This window comes from Scyliorhinus torazame, chromosome 1 (genome assembly GCF_047496885.1).
Source record: "Scyliorhinus torazame isolate Kashiwa2021f chromosome 1, sScyTor2.1, whole genome shotgun sequence".
Taxonomy (NCBI): domain Eukaryota; kingdom Metazoa; phylum Chordata; class Chondrichthyes; order Carcharhiniformes; family Scyliorhinidae; genus Scyliorhinus; species Scyliorhinus torazame.
In genome coordinates, this window is record NC_092707.1 from 6,490,338 (window position 1) to 6,512,875 (window position 22,538).

The following is a 22,538-nucleotide window of genomic DNA, read 5'->3' on the forward strand; positions in this document are numbered from 1 at the left end:
ATTATAACCCTGCCATTGGGCTAATTCATCGTGACTCATATTTTGCTAATTATTCTTTGAGTATAGACTGTTCATGAGAAACTCTGATCAATTACTGTAATGTTTTGCTGGCTGTGGTAGTTGACAGTCAATAAATGTAAGATTTGAACAGGAAAAAAAAAACCCTTGCTTGGAAGTAAGGCTAAGAGAGGTGACTGTAGTTGAGCAAACAGCACAGGTGCAAGGGCTGAATAGCCTCCTGAGTTCTAATTTCCAGTGGCTTAATGAGCATCATTTGTCATTTGAAAGCAGGTGTCGAGCAAAGACGTCTCACGGAAATGTTTGCAGATATCATTTTCCAACTTCAGGAATACATTTGCCAATAAACGTTCAAGGCATAACATATACAATAGAGAAATAGGTTATTCTACGAAAAAATCAAATCATTTATTTATAAAAACTTTTTACACATGAATAAATTTACACATGCATGCACCCACACCTGGCACCACAAACATAATAAAGGCCGATAAGCTCTTCAGTAAGGATAGCATGTGAATACAGCAATAATTTACAATACTTTACACTGTCGTCTGACTGTTGCAGACACAACCTGGGGAGGGAGGAGCATCATTTAATTGGGAGGACATTTTACAAAAAGGAAGGCAATTTTTAAATAATGTGTATAAACAGTAAAAACAAGAATTTACAAATGATCTAATGTACAAAAGAGAAACATCAGTTAAATGTCATTGTACTAAATCAAAAGTATGTACGAAATCTGTTTCATTGGCTGGTTAATGTTTATTTGCATACTTCCATTTCGATACCTGATAGGGTGTAAAGATCACTCCTGTCCAGCATGTAAAAAAAAACATTATTCAGCCAAGCAATTTTTTTTTGTTACAAAGCTGTGTTGCTCTTAAAACAACCCATCAGCTGCAATTTCACGGGGGCGAGGAAGTATGGAATATAAACTCTGGGTTGTAGCAGTGAACACATTAATGTTTTATTCAACATTGATCTTGCACCTGCTGGGCTTTTTGCACATTTTGCATGCCAATATTTTATCAAGAACATATACCAATTTTAACCAGTTTAGGACACAAAAACTGATATAAAGTATACATTTTGAGGGGAAAGCATGCATTTTCATGGATGTGGAATGAAATGCATTCAGTGACAAAGAGATAGGGGCTTGCTCACTGTTTGACTCTTCAGTTTGATGGTGCTAAGACAATGAAACTTCACTGTGAAATGGATCGGTACAGCCATATTCCAGAGGACAGGGAAGAACACCCAGTGCCCAGGGATGCAAACACAAGACTTTCACAGTTTTTCAACTCATGGCTTTTGGTGTGAAGATGGATAAAGGATACAGACACCACATACAACGTATACCTTCTCCATCACTGGGCAATGAGCTGCTTTATAAAAAAAAAGAATGATCATTGTGTATCTCTAAGGCAAAACTGTAAAAGGGCAGCCATGACACCATGTGGAAATAAGACAGTGGAAGTGCATGATTGTTCGGAATACACAAGAATCACTTCACTCCGCCAAGCTTCCTCAGCAGTTTCTTCCCTTTTGATAAGAGTCCCTTTTTCTTTTTTGAAGCCATATCTCTGGCCCAGCTTGTGCTGTCAGGCCCAACTACTGGAGCAGATCCAGAGTGGTGATGGTGATGGTGGGGATGTACAGTTGGAGACGGAGCCCTTCTTGGAGCGTTTTCACCGGGGACCTAGTGTGCATCATACGATTTGATTAGTTTTTTTTTAATGTAGAAAGGGATTGCGTTAAAGGATAAATGAAAACCAGAATATGCACATGGATTTTAAAACGCACGTGGGTACTCTCTGACTCAATTACAGCACCAAAATATTACACACCTGAAGATACCATAGATGAGATTTGTCTAATGCATCTAGCAGCTCAAATTGAACAAGTCTACTTGTCTTAGCTTCACGAGGAAAACAAACAGGGAGTCTTGAAAGAAAAAGTGTTCCCCAAAGTCTTGGATTATACTTTGCACTAAAAGAGACCAATTAATAGTTTGCTACAGTGACCAAAATAGTAACTTGTGATCTCAGACAAATGAAAATGTTTTGTTTTTAAAAAAAAAAATTGTTTAAGGTGGATTGAGTGAGCTGGACAAATGAAGAGTATTTACAAGATCACTTTTGGGGAAGAGTGTTTTTCTTTCACAATCATTTCTAAATCTGCCTCAGCTGCATCAGACCTCCAGGGGGCTCCTGCTATAGGTATCTTCAGCTGCTGACTTACGTGAAGGTTACAGTGCGTTTATTAAGATGTGAAATGAACACTCTTCTTCTGTTCCCGGCAGATGAGCAAAGAAACAAAACAGAAAGAATTGCAATGATGATACTGAAATGGAAAAATCAAAACCCCAACAAACATTGTTACTCATATTAAAAAAGAAATCGACAGACCGTCCTGCCCCAAACCCACAGAGCTGTATTCATCCCTACGTCCTAACTTCGATGTTAGGCACAACACAGCAAACTACTGGAAGTGTTTCTTTCCCATGGTAACGTTCCAAAAACTGTCGCTTCCTGGCTGCTTCAAGTCTCCATTTTGGGGGATTTAAAAAAATGTTTTAACTTAAAGGACAGTCGGTGATTATACTGAGTCAGGATGCACCTTATCTCTCAGGAATGTTTAGCGACATAGATTCACACAATAGTTAATGGTTAGGGCACACAAGGAGGTCATTCAGCCCATCATGTCTGTACTGACGTTCTGAAGGAGCAATTCACCCACTGCCAGTTCACCCCCTCCAAACCTTCAGAATCTTCCTTTTCAAGTAATAATCCATTTGCCACTTGAATTCTTCGACTGACCCCGTCTCCGTCACACTCACAGACAGTACAGTCCAGATCCTAACCACTCGCTGTGTGAATCTGCCTCCACCACACTCACAGACAGTACATTCCAGATCCTAACCACTCGCTGTGTGAATCTGTCTCCACCACATTCTCAGACAGAACATTCCAGATCCTAACCACTCGCTGTGTGAATCTGCCTCCACCACACTCTCAGACAGTGCATTCCAGATCCTAACCACTCGCTGTGTGAATCTGCCTCCACCACACTCACAGACAGTGCATTCCAGATCCTAACCACTCGCTGTGTGAATCTGTCTCCACCACACTCACAGACAGTACATTCCAGATCCTAACCACTCGCTGTGTGAATCTGCCTCCACCACACTCACAGACAGTGCATTCTAGATCCTAACCACTCGCTGTGTGAATCTGCCTCCACCACACTCACAGACAGTACATTCCAGATCCTAACCACTCGCTGTGTGAATCTGTCTCCACCACACTCACAGACAGTACATTCCAGATCCTAACCACTCGCTGTGTGAATCTGCCTCCACCACACTCACAGACAGTGCATTCTAGATCCTAACCACTCGCTGTGTGAATCTGCCTCCACCACACTCACAGACAGTACATTCCAGATCCTAACCACTCGCTGTGTGAAATGAAAATGAAATGAAAATCGCTTATTGTCACAAGTCGGCTTCAAATGAAGTTACTGTGAAAAGCCCCTAGTCGCCACATTCCGGCGCCTGTTCGGGGAGGCTGGTATGGGAATTGAACCGTGCTGCTGGCCTGCCTTGGTCTGCTTTAAAAGCCAGCGATTTAGCCCAGTGTGCTAACCAGCCCCTATCCTAGCCCAGCGCAGATTCACACAGCGAGTGGTTAGGATCTGGGATGCACTGTCTGTGAGTGTGGTGGAGACAGATTCACACAGCGAGTGGTTAGGATCTGGGATGCACTGTCTGTGAGTGTGGTGGAGGCAGCCCAGATCCTAACCACTCTCAACTCTCTCTTCTCCAATCTGTTATTAGGTTCCTCAGCCCTGGAGTCATTCTTGTGAAACTTAAAGTGCCGAATCAGTCCATTCAGCCCGCTGGTTTACACTGTTGTTCACACTCCACACAAACATCCTCGCTCTATTCTTCGTTTAACCCCAGCACCGGGTCCTTTTCCTCGTCTCTCTCCCATGTTTTTACCTGGATTGCTCTTGAAGGTATTTATGTTTTCCACTTCAGCTATATTGATGGAAGCAAATTTCACAATCTAATTGCTCTCTGGGTAAACACGTTTCGTGACGTTTTTCTTTCCGCTTCTTTGATGTTGGTCTCCCCCAAGAAGTGAAAACACCCTTTCCACATCTAGCCTATCACATGTGTAATATCGCGCACGGGGTCCACGGGATGGGAATGCTCGTTTTCCCCGTGTCCTTTGCAGCGTACTAGCTCACCGCAAGGGACGGGGTATCTCAGTTACTCTTCCGCCCCGCCCGCCGCAAGATCGGCAGGGGCTAGACACGGACAATGGAAAAGTCCATTGACCTCGGGCGGGATTCTCCGATCGCCGGGGGGAGGGGGGGGGTGGGTTCGGCCGGAGAATCCCGCCCCTACAGTATATACGGTCGGCCAGTAAAGCACCAACCAGGGCGAAGAACCCCTTTGTAAATAAAACTTTATTCTCACTTCCATTCAGAAGGACCCCTGTGTTCCTATCAGCTCTCACCCCAAGTCTTTCTTTGAGTGAAAAGTGCCTCAGCCTGTTTAATCTTTTCTGATAGTTATGGCCTCTCGGTTGTGGTATCATCCTTGAAAATCTTTTCTCCTTCTCAGTCCCTCAATATCCTTTTTATAACTCGGGCATCAGCACTGTGCACAGGTGTGGTCTAAACAAGGTTCAATACACCTTTGACATAACTCCTCTGTAATTCAATTCTGTCGGTCTAGAAATGAACCTCAAGGCCAAGCTCCTCTTTGTAATGGCCCCTGATTCATAGATTTGTATCCTCCAATCCCCTCTGCTTCCTTACCCATTCAGAGATGCATTTTCCAGGGAATAAGTGGCCTCCTTATCCTCCCTTCCACAATGATTTGTGGAATTATGGTGTGCTGACTAGATTGTATCAGTAATTGGAGAGGTTTCTATGGAGACACTACGGATATTCCCAGGAAAGCAATGTTTTAGATTTATTTGTGATTAGGTTTTGAAAAAACTGCACCAGAAGACTGGAATAATTTGGGGACTGCAACTTATGAAGACAAATTGCCTGTTCCATATTGATGAGTCTCTCAGTTATCAGGACACATCCGTTACTGCTCCAACACTCTGCTCATCACTTGAATGAAAGCACACAGACCTTCTCCATGTCTTGTTCATTTTTATACACACTTTTACACCTTGGAAATCTCTGTTGTCGATTGATCATGTCAGATAATGCTGCTGGGCGTAATAAATGCAAACACACAAAGATAACAACATCTAAAGCACTGAGTGCTTGAACAAAACAGCTCGCAGGTTTCTGTTCAAAAGGGACTTTCAAACACGGAAGGAAAAATACTGAATACAACAACAACATGCATTTATATAGCACCTTCAGCACGGTAACACATATCAATCACGTCACAGAAGCAATTCACAAAATTTAACACATGTTGAGAGGTTAGGACAAGCTTGTGGAAAGAGGCAGATTTTAGACAGCGCCTGAAAGGGCAGGGGGAAAGTATGGGAGAAAGCCGGAGAGGTTTCGGGAGAAAATTCCAGAGTTTCGGACCTCAGAAACAGAAGGAATAGAAATTGGGATTGCTGAACATATATCTCATTATATCCACATTAAGGGGGAATTTTCATTAATTTCTGTACGAATTCCGCCCACTGTATAAATCACACTCAGTGGACGGACTGACTGAGGCTGGTCAATGGACCAATCACAACTTTGCTTAATCACCCTTCAGAAGGGCAGAGGAATATTCTGAAATGTTCTTGCCCCTGATTTATCGGAGTGGCTCGGTCTGATATATTGTGGGCTGGGCATGGGGAGCAGGGGTGATGGTGCAAATACGGAGCAGAATTTGATGCCCTGGCCATGGCAAGTTGGGTGGCGGGGGGGGGGGGGGGGATTTAATTGGGCAAGAGGTTCGCAGGTGGGGCTTTGCCACCTCCAACCCAATCAAGCCCATGGGTGGGCTATTCTGCGCCATCAGTCGAGGCGGTGAAGTGGGCATTAGTGCCCTGCCATGAAGGGAGCAATACAAGCATGGACTTCCGGGGTGACGGTGGATGGCCCTCCATCAAATGCATTCGGTGCCTGATCAGGAAGGGAACAGCGGCAGAGAGCCGCCCCCTGCCCTCACTGCTGTCCTGTCTGGGGGCAGCAGCGAGCGGTTCTCTGCCGATCGTGTCAGCGGGGGGGGGGGGGGGTTGGTGGAAGATAGAGTCATAGAATTTACAGTGCAGAGGGAGGCCATTCGGCCCATCAGGTCTGCACCGGCCCTTGGAAAGAGCTCCCCACCCAAACCCACGCCTCCACCCTACCCCCATAGCCCAGTAACCCCAACCCACCTTTTTGGACACTAAGGGCAATTTTGGACACTAAGGGCAATTTATCATGGCCAATCCACCTAACCTGCACATCTTTGGACTGTGGGAGGAAACCGGAGCACCCGGAGGAAACCCACGCACACACGGGGAAAATGTGCAGACTCCGCACAGACAGTGACCCAAGCCGGGAATCGGACCTGGGACCCTGGAGCTGTGAAGCAACAGTGTTAACCACTGTGCTACCGTGTTGCCCTCAAGATCTCAGAATATTCCCCTTCCCGGAGGGAAAGCACGTGCATTCGATGAACTAAATGTCCGAAAGCAAAATAATCTGTCAATTGATTGACAGGGAAATCTAGAATTACAGATCCAGGTGGGACTGGCAGGTAGGGAATGCCACAAGAGGCTGACACTGCAGTGACCTCACCAAACTAAGGCTCTGAATTACCCTCTCCACCTTCAGTTGAGTGAGAATTTTACAAACAGTTAAAATAAGAGTTTAAATGAACTCCTAGAACTCCCATCGTAGCAATAACATCAAAACCACCAACATTCAGCCACATCACAATAAGTACTGTATTAATACTGACTGAAATATTAGGACTAGTTAATTAGTTATTATAGAAAAATGATCTGGATATTAAATATATTTCATCTTGTGTCTTGTGTCACAGCAAAGCCATGTGTACATTGACACCAACTTATATGGAGTAACTTAATAATTTAAAAAAATGTTTCCGATCCTATTGCTGGTTGTGTGTGTGATGTTCTGCTCTCCTATTGCTGGTTGTGTGTGTGATGTTCTGCTCTCCTATTGCTGGTTGTGTGTGTGATGTTCTGCTCTCCTATTGCTGGTTGTGTGTGTGATGTTCTGCTCTCCTATTGCTGGTTGTGTGTGTGATGTTCTGCTCTCTGCCCCTGCCCCAAATCCAGGTTATTTATTATTTAATGTATTTATTTTGTCTTCTTCTCTGCTTCATATTGCCCTTTTTAAACATCCTGGATTTCTTTAAGGCTCTAGCATAGTCCATCTCACAGGAGGGAGCCACGCAAAACATTCGGCCCCTCGAGCCCGCTCCGCCATTCATTATGATCACGGCTGATTATCCAATTCAACACCCTGATCCCGCCTTCCCCCATTTCGCTTGATTCCTTTAGCCCCTTTCGAGTGCAGCATCTAATTCATCCGATGGATCCAAAACAGAGATCCAAATTAGGGTCAGCGCTGAACTTAATTTAATTGTCTCACAGAAAGAGAGGAATTGAGTGAAACTGGTAGAATATGTCACTGAGACACTGCACGAGGGGCTCACTTGGCTTTGGGGAGTTGGGGGTGAGTTGCTGGCTGCAGGAGTCCTAGCCTCTGACCTGCTCTTGTAACCACAGTATTTATATAGTGAGTCCAATTCAGTCTCTGGTCACTGGCAACTCCCAGGATGTCGATAGTGGGCGATTCAGCGATAGCAACGCCATTGAGTTTCTAGAGAGATGGTTGCATTATTTCAGTTGGAGATGGAACTCACCTCCTGACCTCCCCAAAGCCTGTCCATCATCCACAAGGCACAAGTCAGCAGTGTGATGGAATACTCTCCACTTGCCTGGATGAGTGCAGCTCCGACAACACTCAAGAAGCTGGTTTAGCACAGGGCTAAATCGCTGGCTTTTAAAACAGACCAAGGCAGGCCAGCAGCACGGTTCAATTCCCGTAACAGCCTCCCCGAACAGGCGCCGGAATGTGGCGACTAGGGGATTTTCACAGTAACTTAATTGTAAGCCTACTTGTGACAATAAAGATTATTATTATATTGTCCAGGTCTTGCTGCATTTGGACAGGGACTGCTTCAGTATCTGAGGAGTCGCAAAAGGTGCTGAACATTGTGCAGTCATCAGCGAACATCCCCAATTCTGACCCTATGATGGAAGGGAGGTCACTGATGAAGCAGCTGAAGATGGTTGGGCCGAGGACACTACTCTGAGGAACTCCTGCAGTGATGTCCTGGAGCTGAGATGATTGACCTCCAACCACCACAACTATCTTCCTTTGTGCCGGGCATAACTGCAACCAGCGGAGAGTTTCCCCCCTGATTCCCATTGACTCCAGTTTAGCTCGGGCTCCTTGATGCCACACTCGGTCAAATGTTGCCTTGTCGAGGGCAGTCACTCCCACCTCACCTCTGGCATTCAGCTCTTTTGTCCATGTTTGAATCAAGGCTGTAATGAGGTCAGGAGCTGAGTGACCCTGGCGGAACCCAAACTGAGCGTCCGTGAGCAGGTTATTGCCGAGTAAGTGCCGCTTGATAGCACAGTTGATGACCCCTTCCCTCACTTTGCTGATGATGGAGAGCAGACTGATCGGGCGGTAATTGGCTGGGTTGGATTTGTCCTGTTTCTTGTGTAAAGGACACACCTGGGCAACTTTCCACATTGCTGGGTAGATGCCAGTGTTGTAGCTGTACTGGAACAACTTGGCTCGGGGTGCGGCAAGTTCTGGAGCACAAGTCTTCAGTACTATTGCTGGGATATTGTCAGGGCCCAGAGCCTTTACAGTTTCCAGTGTCTTCAGCTGTTTCTTTATCATGTGGAGTGAATCGTATTGGCTGAAGACGGACATCTGTGATGCTGGGGACCTCCGGGGGAGGCAGAAATGGATCATCCACTCGGAACTTCTGGCTGAGGATTGTTGCAAATGCCTCAGCCTTGTCTTTGGCACAGATGTGCTGGGCTCCTCCATCATTGAGGATGGGGACATTTGTGGAATCTCCTCTTCCTGTTATTTAATTTTCCATCACCATTCACCACTGGATGTGGCAGGGCTGCGAGCTCAGATCTGATTTGTTGGTTGTGGAATTGCTTTGTTCTATTACTTGTTGCTTAAGCTGTCATATTTAGATATGTCTGACGCTGATGCCCACAGCGCTTCATGGTGGTTCAGTCTTGAGCTGCTGGATCTGTTCAAAGTCTATTCCATTTAGCACAGTGGTAGTGCCACACAACACAATGGAGGGTATCCTCAACGTGAAGACGGGACTTTGTCTCCATAAGGACTGTGTGGTGGTCACTCAGATCGATACTGTCAGGGACAGATACATCTGCGGCAGGCAGATTGGCGAGGATGAGGGCAAGTGTTCCGCTTGTTGGTTCTCTCACCAGTTGCCGCAGACCCAGTCTAGCAGCTCTGTCCTTTGGGGACTTGGTCTGGAATGGTGCTACTGGGCCACTCTTCGTGATTCCTCCACTTGGTGTTCAACCTGGAGGAGTTTCTCAAAATGGAGAAAGGTAACGAGTGGTGTTCCACAGGGATCCGTGCTCGGACCACTGTTGTTTGTGATATACATAAATGATCTGGATGACGGTATAGGTGGTATGATTAGCTAGTTTGCAGATAACACTAAGATTGGTGGAGTTGCCGATAGCGAGGAGGACTGTCAGAGAATACAGCAAAATATAAATAGATTGGAGAGTTGGGCAGAGAAATGGCAGATGGAGTTCAATCCAGGCAAATGCGAGGTGATGCATTTTGGAAGATCCAATTCAAGAGCGGACTATACGGTCAATGGAAGAGTCCTGGGGGAAATTGATGTACAGAGAGATCTGGGAGTTCAGATCCATTGTACCCTGAAGGTGGCAACGCAGGTCGATAGAGTGGTCAAGAAGGCATACAGCATGCTTGCCTTCATCAGAAGGGGTATTGAGTACAAGAGTCGGCGGGTCATGTTACAGTTGTATAGGACTTTGGTTAGGCCACATTTGGAATACTGTGTGCAGTTCTGGTCGCCATATTACCAAAAGGATGTGGATGCTTTAGGGAGGGTGCAGAGGAGGTTCACCAGGATGTTCCCTGGTATGGAGGGCGCTAGCTATGAAGAGAAGTTGAGTAGATTAGGATTAATTTCAGTAGAAAGACGGAGGTTGAGGGGGGACCTCATTGAGGTCTACAAAATCATGAGAGGTATGGACAGGGTGGATAGCAACAAACTTTTTCCCAGAGTGGGGGACTCAATTACTAAGGGTCACGAGTTCAAGGTGAGAGAGGAAAAGTTTCAGGGAGATATACGTGGAAAGTTTTTTACACAGAGGGTGGTGGGTGCCTGGAATGCTTTGCCAGCGGAGGTGGTAGAGGCGGGCACGATAGCATCATTTAAGATGCATCTAGACAGATATATGAACGGGCGGGGAGCAGAGGGATACAGATCCTTAGAAAATAGGCAACAGTTTTAGAAAAGGATCTGGATCGGCGCAGGCTGGGAGGGCCGAAGGGCCTGTTCCTGTGCTGTAATTTTTCTTTGTTCTTTGAGTATTGATTCATCAGCTGGGCCGGACGGGGCCGGGCTGGACGGGGCCGGACTGGACGGGGCCGAGTTGGGGCCGAGCTGGACGGGGCCGGGCTGGACGGGGCCGGACGGGGCCGGGCTGGACGGGGCGGGGCTGGACGGGGCCGGGCTGGACGGGGCCGGGCTGGACGGGGCCGGGCTGGACGGGGCCGAGCTGGACGGGGCCGAGCTGGACGGGGCCGGGCTGGACGGGGCCGAGCTGGACGGGGCCGGGCTGGACGGGGTCGGGCTGGACGGGGCCGAGCTGGACGGGGCCGGGCTGGACGGGGCTGGACGGGGTCGGGCTGGACGGGGCTGGATGGGGCCGAGCTGGACGGGGCCGGGCTGGACGGGCCCGGGCTGGACGGGGCTGGATGGGGCCGAGCTGGACGGGGCCGGGCTGGACGGGGCTGGACGGGGCCGGGCTGGACGGGGCCGGGCTGGACGGGGCCGGGCTGGACGGGGCTGGACGGGGCCGGGCTGGACGGGGCCGGGCTGGACGGGGCTGGACGGGGCCGGGCTGGACGGGGCCGGGCTGGACGGTGCCGGGCTGGACGGGGCCGAGCTGGACGGGGCCGGGCTGGACGGGGCCGAGCTGGACGGGGCCGGGCTGGACGGGGCAGGAGGGGGCCGGGCTGGACGGGGTCGGGCTGGACGGGGCTGGGCTGGACGGGGCCGGGCTGGACGGGGTCGGGCTGGACGGGGCCGGGCTGGACGGGGTTGGGCTGGACGGGGCCGAGCTGGACGGGGCCGGGCTGGACGGGGCCGGGCTTGACGGGGCTGGAGGGGGCCGGGCTGGACGGGGTCGGGCTGGACGGGGCTGGACGGGGCCGGGCTGGACGGGGTCGGGCTGGACGGGGTCGGGCTCGACGGGGCCGAGCTGGACGGGGCCGGGCTGGACGGGGCTGGGCTGGACGGGGCTGGACGGGGCCGGGCTGGACGGGGCTGGACGGGGTCGGGCTGGAGGGGGCCGGGCTGGACGGGGTCGGGCTGGACGGGGCCGGGCTGGACGGGGCCGGGCTGGACGGGGCTGGGCTGGACGGGGCTGGACGGGGCCGGGCTGGACGGGGCTGGACGGGGTCGGGCTGGAGGGGGCCGGGCTGGACGGTGTCGAGCTTGACAGGGCCGGGCTGGACGGGGCTGGACGGGGCCGGGCTGGACGGGGCTGGAGGGGGCCGGGCTGGACGGGGCTGGACGGTGTCGAGCTTGACAGGGCCGGGCTGGACGGGGCTGGACGGGGTCGAGCTGGACGGGGCCGGGCGGGGCCGGGCTGGAGGGGGCCGGGCTGGACGGGGTCGGGCTGGACGGGGCCGGGCTGGACGGGGCCGGGCGGGGCGGGGCCGGGGCCGGGCTGGACGGGGCCGGGCTGGACGGGGCCGGGCGGGGCGGGGCAGGGCCGGGCCGGGCTGGACGGGGCTGGACGGGGCCGGGCTGGACGGGGCTGGAATGGGCTGGACGGGGCCGGGCTGGACGGGGCCGGGCGGGGCGGGGCAGGGCCGGGCTGGACGGGGCCGGGCTGGACGGGGCTGGAATGGGCTGGGCGGGGCCGGGCTCGACGGGGCTGGACGGGGCCGGGCTGGACGGGGCTGGGCGGGGCCGGGCTGGACGGGGTCGGGCTGGACGGGGCCGGGCTGGACGGGGCTGGACGGGGCTGAGCTGGACGGGGCCGGGCTGGACGGGGCTGGGCGGGGCCGGGCTCGACGGGGCTGGGCGGGGCCGGGCTCGACGGGGCTGGGCGGGGCCGGGCTCGACGGGGCTGGGCGGGGCCGGGCTCGACGGGGCTGGGCGGGGCCGGGCTGGACGGGGCTGGACGGGGCCGGGCTGGACGGGGCCGGGCTGGACGGGGCTGGGCGGGGCCGGGCTGGACGGGGCTGGACGGGGTCGGGCTGGACGGGGCCGGGCTGGACGGGGCCGGGCGGGGCCGGGCTGGACGGGGCCGGGCTGGACGGGGCTGGACGGGGCCGGGCTGGGCGGGGCTGGGCTGGGCGGGGCCGGGCTCGACGGGGCCGAGCTGGACGGGGCCGGGCTGGACGGGGCTGGACGGGGCCGGGCTGGACGGGGCTGGACGGGGCCGGGCTGGACGGGGCTGGACGGGGCTGAGCTGGACGGGGCCGGGCTGGACGGGGCTGGACGGGGCCGGGCTGGACGGGGCTGGACGGGGCCGGGCTGGACGGGGCCGAGCTGGACGGGGCCGGGCTGGACGGGGCTGGACGGGGCCGGGCTGGACGGGGCTGGACGGGGCTGAGCTGGACGGGGCCGGGCTGGACGGGGCTGGGCGGGGCCGGGCTCGACGGGGCTGGGCGGGGCCGGGCTCGACGGGGCTGGGCGGGGCCGGGCTCGACGGGGCTGGGCGGGGCCGGGCTCGACGGGGCTGGGCGGGGCCGGGCTGGACGGGGCTGGACGGGGCCGGGCTGGACGGGGCCGAGCTGGACGGGGCCGGGCTGGACGGGGCTGGGCGGGGCCGGGCTGGACGGGGCCGGGCTGGACGGGGCCGGGCGGGGCCGGGCTGGACGGGGCCGGGCTGGACGGGGCTGGACGGGGCCGGGCTGGGCGGGGCCGAGCTGGACGGGGCCGAGCTGGACGGGGCCGGGCCGGACGGGGCTGGACGGGGCCGGGCTGGACGGGGCTGGACGGGGCCGGGCTGGACGGGGCTGGACGGGGCCGGGCTGGACGGGGCTGGACGGGGCCGGGCTGGACGGGGCTGGACGGGGCCGGGCTGGACGGGGCCGGGCTGGACGGGGCTGGACGGGGCCGGGCTGGGCGGGGCCGAGCTGGACGGGGCCGGGCCGGACGGGGCTGGACGGGGCCGGGCTGGACGGGGCTGGACGGGGCCGGGCTGGACGGGGCCGGGCTGGACGGGGCTGGGCTGGACGGGGCCGGGCTGGACGGGGCTGGACGGGGCCGGGCTGGGCGGGGCCGAGCTGGACGGGGCCGGGCCGGACGGGGCTGGACGGGGCCGGGCTGGACGGGGCTGGACGGGGTCGGGCTGGACGGGGCCGGGCTGGACGGGGCCGGGCTGGACGGGGCCGGGCTGGACGGGGCCGGGCTGGACGGGGCTGGGCTGGACGGGGCCGGGCTGGACGGGGCTGGACGGGGCCGGGCTGGGCGGGGCCGAGCTGGACGGGGCCGGGCCGGACGGGGCTGGACGGGGCCGGGCTGGACGGGGCTGGGCTGGACGGGGCTGGACGGGGCTGGGCTGGACGGGGCCGGGCTGGACGGGGCTGGACGGGGCCGGGCTGGACGGGGCCGGGCCGGACGGGGCTGGACGGGGCTGGGCTGGACGGGGCTGGACGGGGCCGAGCTGGACGGGGCTGGGCTGGACGGGGCTGGACGGGGCCGGGCTGGACGGGGCTGGACGGGGCCGAGCTGGACGGGGCCGAGCTGGACGGGGCTGGACGGGGCCGAGCTGGACGGGGCTGGACGGGGCCGAGCTGGACGGGGCCGGGCTGGACGGGGCTGGACGGGGCCGGGCTGGACGGGGCCGAGCTGGACGGGGCTGGACGGGGCTGGGCTGGACGGGGCTGGGCTGGACGGGGCTGGACGGGGCCGGACGGGGCGGGGCTGGACGGGGCCGAGCTGGACGGGGCTGGACGGGGCCGAGCTGGACGGGGCTGGACGGGGCCGAGCTGGACGGGGCCGGGCTGGACGGGGCTGGACGGGGCCGGGCTGGACGGGGCCGGGCTGGACGGGGCTGGACGGGGCCGGGCTGGACGGGGCCGGGCTGGACGGGGCCGAGCTGGACGGGGCCGAGCTGGACGGGGCCGAGCTGGGCGGGGCCGGGCTGGACGGGGCTGGACGGGGCCGAGCTGGGCGGGGCCGGGCTGGACGGGGCCGGGCTGGGCGGGGCCGGGCTGGGCGGGGCTGGGCTGGGCGGGGCCGGGCTGGATGGGGCCGGGCTGGGCGGGGCCGGGCTGGACGGGTCCGAGCTTGATGATGGTAACCAGCAGGTTTCCTTGCCCCTGTTTAACCTGAAGCCACGAGACCTCATGGGGTCCGGAGTCGATGTTGGGGACTCCCAGGGCAACACCCTCCTGACTGTATCCCACGGTGCCGGCCCCTCTGCTGGGTCTGTCCTGCCAGTGGGATCATAATGTCTGTTCCATTGTAATATTTGATTCTCTGAACGTGACTGTGTCAGGCTGTTACCTGACTCGAATTTGGGACCACTCGCCCAACTTTGACACATTTCCCAAGGTATCAATAAGGAGGACTTTACAAGGTCAATGGGGCTGGGTTTTCCGTTGTCATTTCCGGTGCGTAGGTCAATGCTGGTTGGTCGGTCTAGTTTCATTCCTTCTTGTAGAGGATTGATACAACTAAGTGCTCGCTCGGCCACATCAGAGGGCATTTCAGAGTCCCCCGCATTGCTGTGGGTCTGGAGTCACGTGTAGGCCAGACCGGGTCAGGACGGCAGATTTCCTTCCCGGAAGGACATTCGTGACCCAGTTGGGGTGGGTCCAGCCAGGAGAAGTCTGGGAGGGGTCAGGTTGGGGTGGGGCTGGTGTGGGGGCGGGGGGGGGGGGGGGGGGAGAGGGGGGCTGCTGGAAGGTTGTGTGTGTCGGGGCTGTCTCCTGCGAGACTGAGTCTGTTTTTTTAAAAATAGTTACTCTGAAGTTAGAAGTGATTTTGTTCCTCTCAGAGTAACCATCGGATGAAACTGGCAGAACCATCGGAGGTCAGTGATTTTGATGGCTTCTGCTGGATAATTCTCAGCTCAGCTCTCCGGGGGAAGTTAGTGCTTCTGGGCAATTTCCAGCCAAACCCGGAAACGCGGGAAGCTCCGAGAGGACCATTCGGGTGACCCCCTAACTGTGACGCTGATGAACCCGGAGGTTAGGAGCCGTTACCACTACGTCGCCATCGCCACTCAAAGCTTTTGGTTCATTCCCTTACAGCTCCAGTTTCTGCCACGTGCAGGCCCCTCACAGACGTGTGTGACTGGAAGTTGAAAGTGAATTTTCAGAGAAAGTACTCTGCGAGTTGTTCGAAAAAGATTTGTTGGCGTTTCGAAGGCCAGTTTCTGCGAAGGACCAGCTGTCCCTGGTCAGGTGAGCGGTTGTACCGGAGACTGAGTGTCATTTGGAACTGGCTTGAGAGCCAATCTCGAGCCTCTGGCCCAGATAATTATAAAAAACCCCGCAGCAGGTGAATAGAAAGTCCGCAGGCGAGGTGAAAAGCTTTCGACATAGTCACGGGGAGAATCTTTTACATTTCATGACAGGGCGATCTGGAACACCAGCGAAAGATTAATTAGTGATTTGTAAATCACACAGGTGACTGCGGAGTGAAGCAATAAGATCATAACTGGTTAACTTTTAAATCTCAAGGGGTAATGTTTGATGTTCACATCAAAAATAATGTTGAAAAAGGCAACAAAAATACAAATCTAACAAAACAGCCATGAAATTAAGCAAACCCTCAATGAGTCGATGATTTATTGAAATCCACTTGAGTAAAATACTTGCCCTTTTTCCTTTCACGCGCACTGGTGCATCGTGAGGGTATCTGGCTGGGACATCAGAGAGATAGACCTCAACATCATCAGGCACTTCTTCCAGGAAATTTGAAGGTACCAGACCTTTCTGGCCGTTGATGTCCCCCTGCGGGTTAATGACACAATGTTAGCCCACAGACCTCACAGCACACAGAGACTATTCCGGTGCTCGCTCTTCCCTGATAGCCCAGCAAACCTTTCTCCTCCAGCTTTGTATCCAGTTCCCTTTTGGAAGTTGCTGAATTCACTTCCACTGCCCCTTTCACTCCGTGCATTCTCCATCGCTACAATTCACAGACTAACATTCTCAACTCCCTTAAAAGTGCTAATCCTTCTAATTGTGCAAAACCTTTCTTACCAACCTGTGCATTACAAGGTGCAGGTCCCATGAAGAACTGCAGAAGGTTGTTGTGAAGAATGAAATGAGTTGTGTGTATTCTGGATGTGGGGGTTTATTAATTAAGATTGTCAAATTTGAGATGCACAGATTGTTAATGGAGATGGAGTAAAAGATGGTAATTGGGGGGCACGGTAGCACTGTGGTTAGCACAGTTGCTTCACAGCTCCAGGGTCCAAGGTTCGATTCCCCCCTGGGTCACTGTCTGTGCGGAGTCCGCGCGTCCTCCCCGTGTGTGCGTGGGTTTCCTCCGGGTGCTCCGGTTTCCTCCCACAGTCCAAAGATGTGCAGGTTAGGTGGATTGGCCATGTTGAATTGCCCTTAGTGACCAAAAAAAGGTTAGATGGGGTTACTGGGTTATGGGGATAGGGTGGGGGTGTGCGCTTAGGTAGGGTGCTCTTTCCAAGGGCTGGTGCAGACTCAATGGGCCGAATGGCCTCCTTCTGCACTGTAAATTCTATGATCTATGATTCTATGAAGTTGAGGTATTGACCAACCAGATCTGATTGAACTGTAACCATGAATCATATCAAAATAACTACATCAAAGTGATAGTTTGGGTAAAAGTTAAACTCAACTAGTGGTTTCTGAAAACATTTAGCGAGTACACACACACAAAGGCTGTGAATTTATAAGAATTCCACTCGCTTTGATTTATTCAAACTTTGACGCTATCTTTGAATCGTAGAGGGTTGTTTATAGCAACAGTCAGATGAAGGAAGCTCAGGCCATTGAGCTGATTTCACAGTGGTCTATCTGTCCAAACCCACATGATACAACCCCTAAACGCCTGAAAACCCTCCACCCAAATCCTAGTGCTCCTCAACACCCCTCCCTTTAACCGGAAAATCAAGGAAGGGACAAAAACATAGGAAGAACATTTCTGTTATTTGCTCTTTAATTCCCATTGGTTGCAGGTGACAGATACCATTGTCCCAGTCAACCCATCGAACTCAATACTCTGCTCACAAGAAGGTGACCAGCTCCTTTCCCAACATGTATTACTTGTTCTATTTTGCTGTTTGTGGGATTGTACTGTTCCGATAGTGAAATACTTAACAACTGCAACTCAAAACATTAATAATTGAATTTGAAGCACTTTGGGGTAATCTTGGGAAACAACAAAAAGTTTTTCTGAACTTTCATGTCCTCCAACACCGATGCACAGCCGTGTGTACCATCGACAAGATGCACTGCAGCAACTCACCAAGGTTCCTCACACAGCACCTTCCAACCCCATGACCACCACCATCTAGAAGGACAAGGGCAGCAGATACATGGGAACGCCTGCAAGTCACACACAATCTCGAGTAGGAAATCTATCACTGTTCCCTCAAAATCCCTGGGTCAAAATCCTGGAACTCCCTCCCTAACAGCACTGTAAGGACTGCAGCGGTTCAAATCGGTGGCATCAGTACCTTCTGAAGAACAATTAGCGATAAATACTGGTCTAATACACCTGAAAGATAGAAGTTACATATTTCATACGGTAATTTTAATGTCCCAAATTGATTTGTAACCTTTGAAGTGTTGTTCCTGTTAACATGGGGAAATTTGTGTGAGTGGCTTTGGCAGCGAGAAAGCTAACTTTTTTACTCAGTTCAATAAAACAATGAGAGCTTTTAAGTTTATTTGAAATATTGTGAAGGATCCACCTACGTAATAAAATCCATCTTCATCCAGTTCTCCCCAGACACTGATGATGTCTCCAGCACAAAACGTTAATTCAGCCTGAAACAGAGAAACACGAACTACATTCAACACAGTCCCGTTTATATAAAAGACACAAGTGATTGATGGGGAAATGCTTCTGCTTGTTCCAGGAAATGAGGGAGGTGGTGGGAGATGGAGCATCAGAGACAGTTCCACTCGGAACCCGCCCATGAGAATGAACTTGTATTTATTTATATAGCGCTTCGCACAAGTTAATAACAGCATTCAGGAGGCTTTCCTATAAAACTGCCACTTGCCAAAAGAAAAAAAGACTCATATTTGATTAGGTTTGATGGGGGTGTTCAAAATCATAAGGCGTCTGGATAGAGTAGACAGGGAGAAACTGTTCCCACTTGTGAAAGGATCGAGGAGAGGGCACAGATTTAAAGCAATTGGCAAAAGAAGAAAAAGTGACATATAATTCGTACAGAAGGAGGCCATTCGGCCCATCACGTCCGCACCGTCCCTTGGAAAGAGCACACGAGGAAAGATTTTTCCACATTACGAATGGTTAAGGTCTGGAATGTTCCTGCTGGAACATGGATTCTCCGCCCCCGCGCCGGCCGTGATTTTCTGCTGGAACATCGATTCTCCGCCCCCGCGCCGGCCGTGATTTCCTGCTGGAACATCGATTCTCCGCCCCCACGCCGGCCGTGATTTCCTGCTGGAACATCGATTCTCCGCCCCCGCACCGGCCGTGATTTCCTGCTGGAACATGGATTCTCCGCCCCCGCGCCGGCCGTGATTTCCTGCTGGAACATGGATTCTCCGCCCCCGCGCCGGCCGTGATTTCCTGCTGGAACATCGATTCTCCGCCCCCGCGCCGGCCGTGATTTCCTGCTGGAACATGGAATCTCCGCTCCCGCGCCGGCCGTGATTTCCTGCTGGAACATCGATTCTCCGCCCCCGCGCCGGCCGTGATTTCCTGCTGGAACATGGATTCTCCGCCCCCGCGCCGGCCGTGATTTCCTGCTGGAACATCGATTCTCCGCCCCCGCGCCGGCCGTGATTTCCTGCTGGAACATCGATTCTCCGCCCCCGCGCCGGCCGTGATTTCCTGCTGGAACATCGATTCTCCGTCCCCGCGCCGGCCGTGATTTCCTGCTGGAACATCGATTCTCCGCCCTCGCGCCGGCCGTGATTTCCTGCTGGAACATGGATTCTCCGCCCCCGCGCCGGCCGTGATTTCCTGCTGGAACATCGATTCTCCGCCCCCGCGCCGGCCGTGATTTCCTGCTGGAACATGGATTCTCCGTCCCCGCACCGGCCGTGATTTCCTGCTGGAACATCGATTCTCCGCCCCCGCACCGGCCGTGATTTCCTGCTGGAACATCGATTCTCCGCCCCCGCGCTGGCCGTGATTTCCTGCTGGAACATGGATTCTCCGCCCCCGTGCCGGCCGCGATTTCCTGCTGGAACATCGATTCTCCGCCCCCGCGCCGGCCGTGATTTCCTGCTGGAACATCGATTCTCCGCCCACACGCCGGCCGTGATTTCCTGCTGGAACATGGATTCTCCGCCCCCGTGCCGGCCGCGATTTCCTGCTGGAACATGGATTCTCCACCCGCGCGCTGGCCGTGATTTCCTGCTGGAACATGGATTCTCCGCCCCCGTGCCGGCCGCGATTTCCTGCTGGAACATCGATTCTCCGCCCCCGCGCTGGCCGCGATTTCCTGCTGGAACATCGATTCTCCGCCCCCGCGCCGGCCGTGATTTCCTGCTGGAACATCGATTCTCCGCCCCCGCGCCGGCCGTGATTTCCTGCTGGAACATCGATTCTCCGTCCCCGCGCCGGACGTGATTTCCTGCTGGAACATCGATTCTCCGCCCACACGCCGGCCGTGATTTCCTGCTGGAACATCGATTCTCCGCCCCCGCGCCGGCCGTGATTTCCTGCTGGAACATGGATTCTCCGCCCCCGTGCCGGCCGCGATTTCCTGCTGGAACATGGATTCTCCACCCGCGCGCTGGCCGTGATTTCCTGCTGGAACATGGATTCTCCGCCCCCGTGCCGGCCGCGATTTCCTACTGGAACATCGATTCTCTGCCCCCGCGCTGGCCGCGATTTCCTGCTGGAACATCGATTCTCCGCCCCCGCGCCGGCCGTGATTTCATGCTGGAACATCGATTCTCCGCCCCCACGCCGGCCGTGATTTCCTGCTGGAACATCGATTCTCCGCCCCCGCGCCGGCCGTGATTTCCTGCTGGAACATCGATTCTCCGCCCCCGCGCCGGCCGTGATTTCCTGCTGGAACATCGATTCTCCGTCCCTGCGCCGGCCGCGATTTCCTGCTGGAACATGGATTCTCCGTCCCCGCGCCGGCCGTGATTTCCTGCTGGAACATGGATTCTCCGTCCCCGCGCCGGCCGTGATTTCCTGCTGGAACATGGATTCTCCGTCCCCGCGCCGGCCGTGATTTCCTGCTGGAACATCGATTCTCCGTCCCCGCGCCGGCCGCGATTTCCTGCTGGAACATTGATTCTCCTCCCCCGCGCCGGCCGTGATTTCCTGCTGGAACACCGATTCTCCGCCCCCGCGCCGGCCGTGATTTCCTGCTGGAACATGGATTCGCCACCCCCGCGCCGGCCGCGATTTCCTGCTGGAACATCGATTCTCCGCCCCCGCGCCGGCCGCGATTTCCTGCTGGAACATCGATTCTCCGCCCCCGCGCCGGCCGTGATTTCCTGCTGGAACATCGATTCTCCGCCCCCGCCCTGGCCGTGATTTCCTGCTGGAACATCGATTCTCCGCCCCCGCGCCGGCCGTGATTTCCTGCTGGAACATCGATTCTCCGCCCCCGCCCTGGCCGTGATTTCCTGCTGGACAATCGATTCTCCTCCCCCGCGCCGGCCGTGATTTCCTGCTGGAACATCGATTCTCCGTCCCCGCGCCGGCCGTGATTTCCTGCTGGAACATCGATTCTCCGCCCTCGCGTCGGCCGTGATTTCCTGCTGGAACATGGATTCTCCGCCCCCGCGCCGGCCGCGATTTCCTGCTGGAACATCGATTCTCCGCCCCCGCACTGGCCGCGATTTCCTGCTGGAACATCGATTCTCCGCCCCCGCGCCGGCCGTGATTTCCTGCTGGAACATCGATTCTCCGCCCCCGCGCCGGCCGTGATTTTCTGCTGGAACATCGATTCTCCGCCCCCGCGCCGGCCGTGATTTCCTGCTGGAACATCGATTCTCCGCCCCCACGCCGGCCGTGATTTCCTGCTGGAACATCGATTCTCCGCCCCCGCACCGGCCGTGATTTCCTGCTGGAACATGGATTCTCCGCCCCCGCGCCGGCCGTGATTTCCTGCTGGAACATGGATTCTCCGCCCCCGCGCCGGCCGTGATTTCCTGCTGGAACATCGATTCTCCGCCCCCGCGCCGGCCGTGATTTCCTGCTGGAACATGGAATCTCCGCTCCTGCGCCGGCCATGATTTCCTGCTGGAACATCGATTCTCCGCCCCCGCGCCGGCCGTGATTTCCTGCTGGAACATGGATTCTCCGCCCCCGCGCCGGCCGTGATTTCCTGCTGGAACATGGAATCTCCGCCCCCGCGCCGGCCGTGATTTCCTGCTGGAACATCGATTCTCCGCCCCCGCGCCGGCCGTGATTTCCTGCTGGAACATCGATTCTCCGCCCCCGCGCCGGCCGTGATTTCCTGCTGGAACATCGATTCTCCGCCCCCGCGCCGGCCGTGATTTCCTGCTGGAACATGGATTCTCCGCCCCCGCGCCGGCCGTGATTTCCTGCTGGAACATGGAATCTCCGCCCCCGCGCCGGCCGTGATTTCCTGCTGGAACATCGATTCTCCGCCCCCGCGCCGGCCGTGATTTCCTGCTGGAACATCGATTCTCCGCCCCCGCGCCGGCCGTGATTTCCTGCTGGAACATCGATTCTCCGTCCCCGCGCCGGCCGTGATTTCCTGCTGGAACATCGATTCTCCGCCCTCGCGCCGGCCGTGATTTCCTGCTGGAACATGGATTCTCCGCCCCCGCGCCGGCCGTGATTTCCTGCTGGAACATCGATTCTCCGCCCCCGCGCCGGCCGTGATTTCCTGCTGGAACATGGATTCTCCGTCCCCGCACCGGCCGTGATTTCCTGCTGGAACATCGATTCTCCGCCCCCGCACCGGCCGTGATTTCCTGCTGGAACATCGATTCTCCGCCCCCGCGCTGGCCGTGATTTCCTGCTGGAACATGGATTCTCCGCCCCCGTGCCGGCCGCGATTTCCTGCTGGAACATGGATTCTCCACCCGCGCGCTGGCCGTGA

General features: G+C 55.7%; 1 protein-coding gene across 10 annotated transcripts in view; it reads right to left on the reverse strand.

The window, feature by feature from the left end:
• Positions 1 to 401: 401 nt before the first annotated feature.
• The window catches only part of rimbp2b (RIMS binding protein 2b), an 853,804-nt gene continuing 831,667 nt past the window's right edge, over positions 402 to 22,538 (reverse strand). For all 10 annotated transcript variants that reach the window (XM_072517100.1, XM_072517603.1, XM_072517263.1 and 7 more), the window contains 3 exons: positions 18,220 to 18,291; positions 16,135 to 16,269; positions 402 to 1,720 (listed from right to left, as the gene is read on the reverse strand). In XM_072517100.1, the coding sequence (XP_072373201.1) occupies positions 1,526 to 1,720; positions 16,135 to 16,269; positions 18,220 to 18,291 (402 nt within the window). In that variant the 3' untranslated portion in view covers positions 402 to 1,525. The remainder of the gene's footprint in view (positions 1,721 to 16,134; positions 16,270 to 18,219; positions 18,292 to 22,538) is intronic.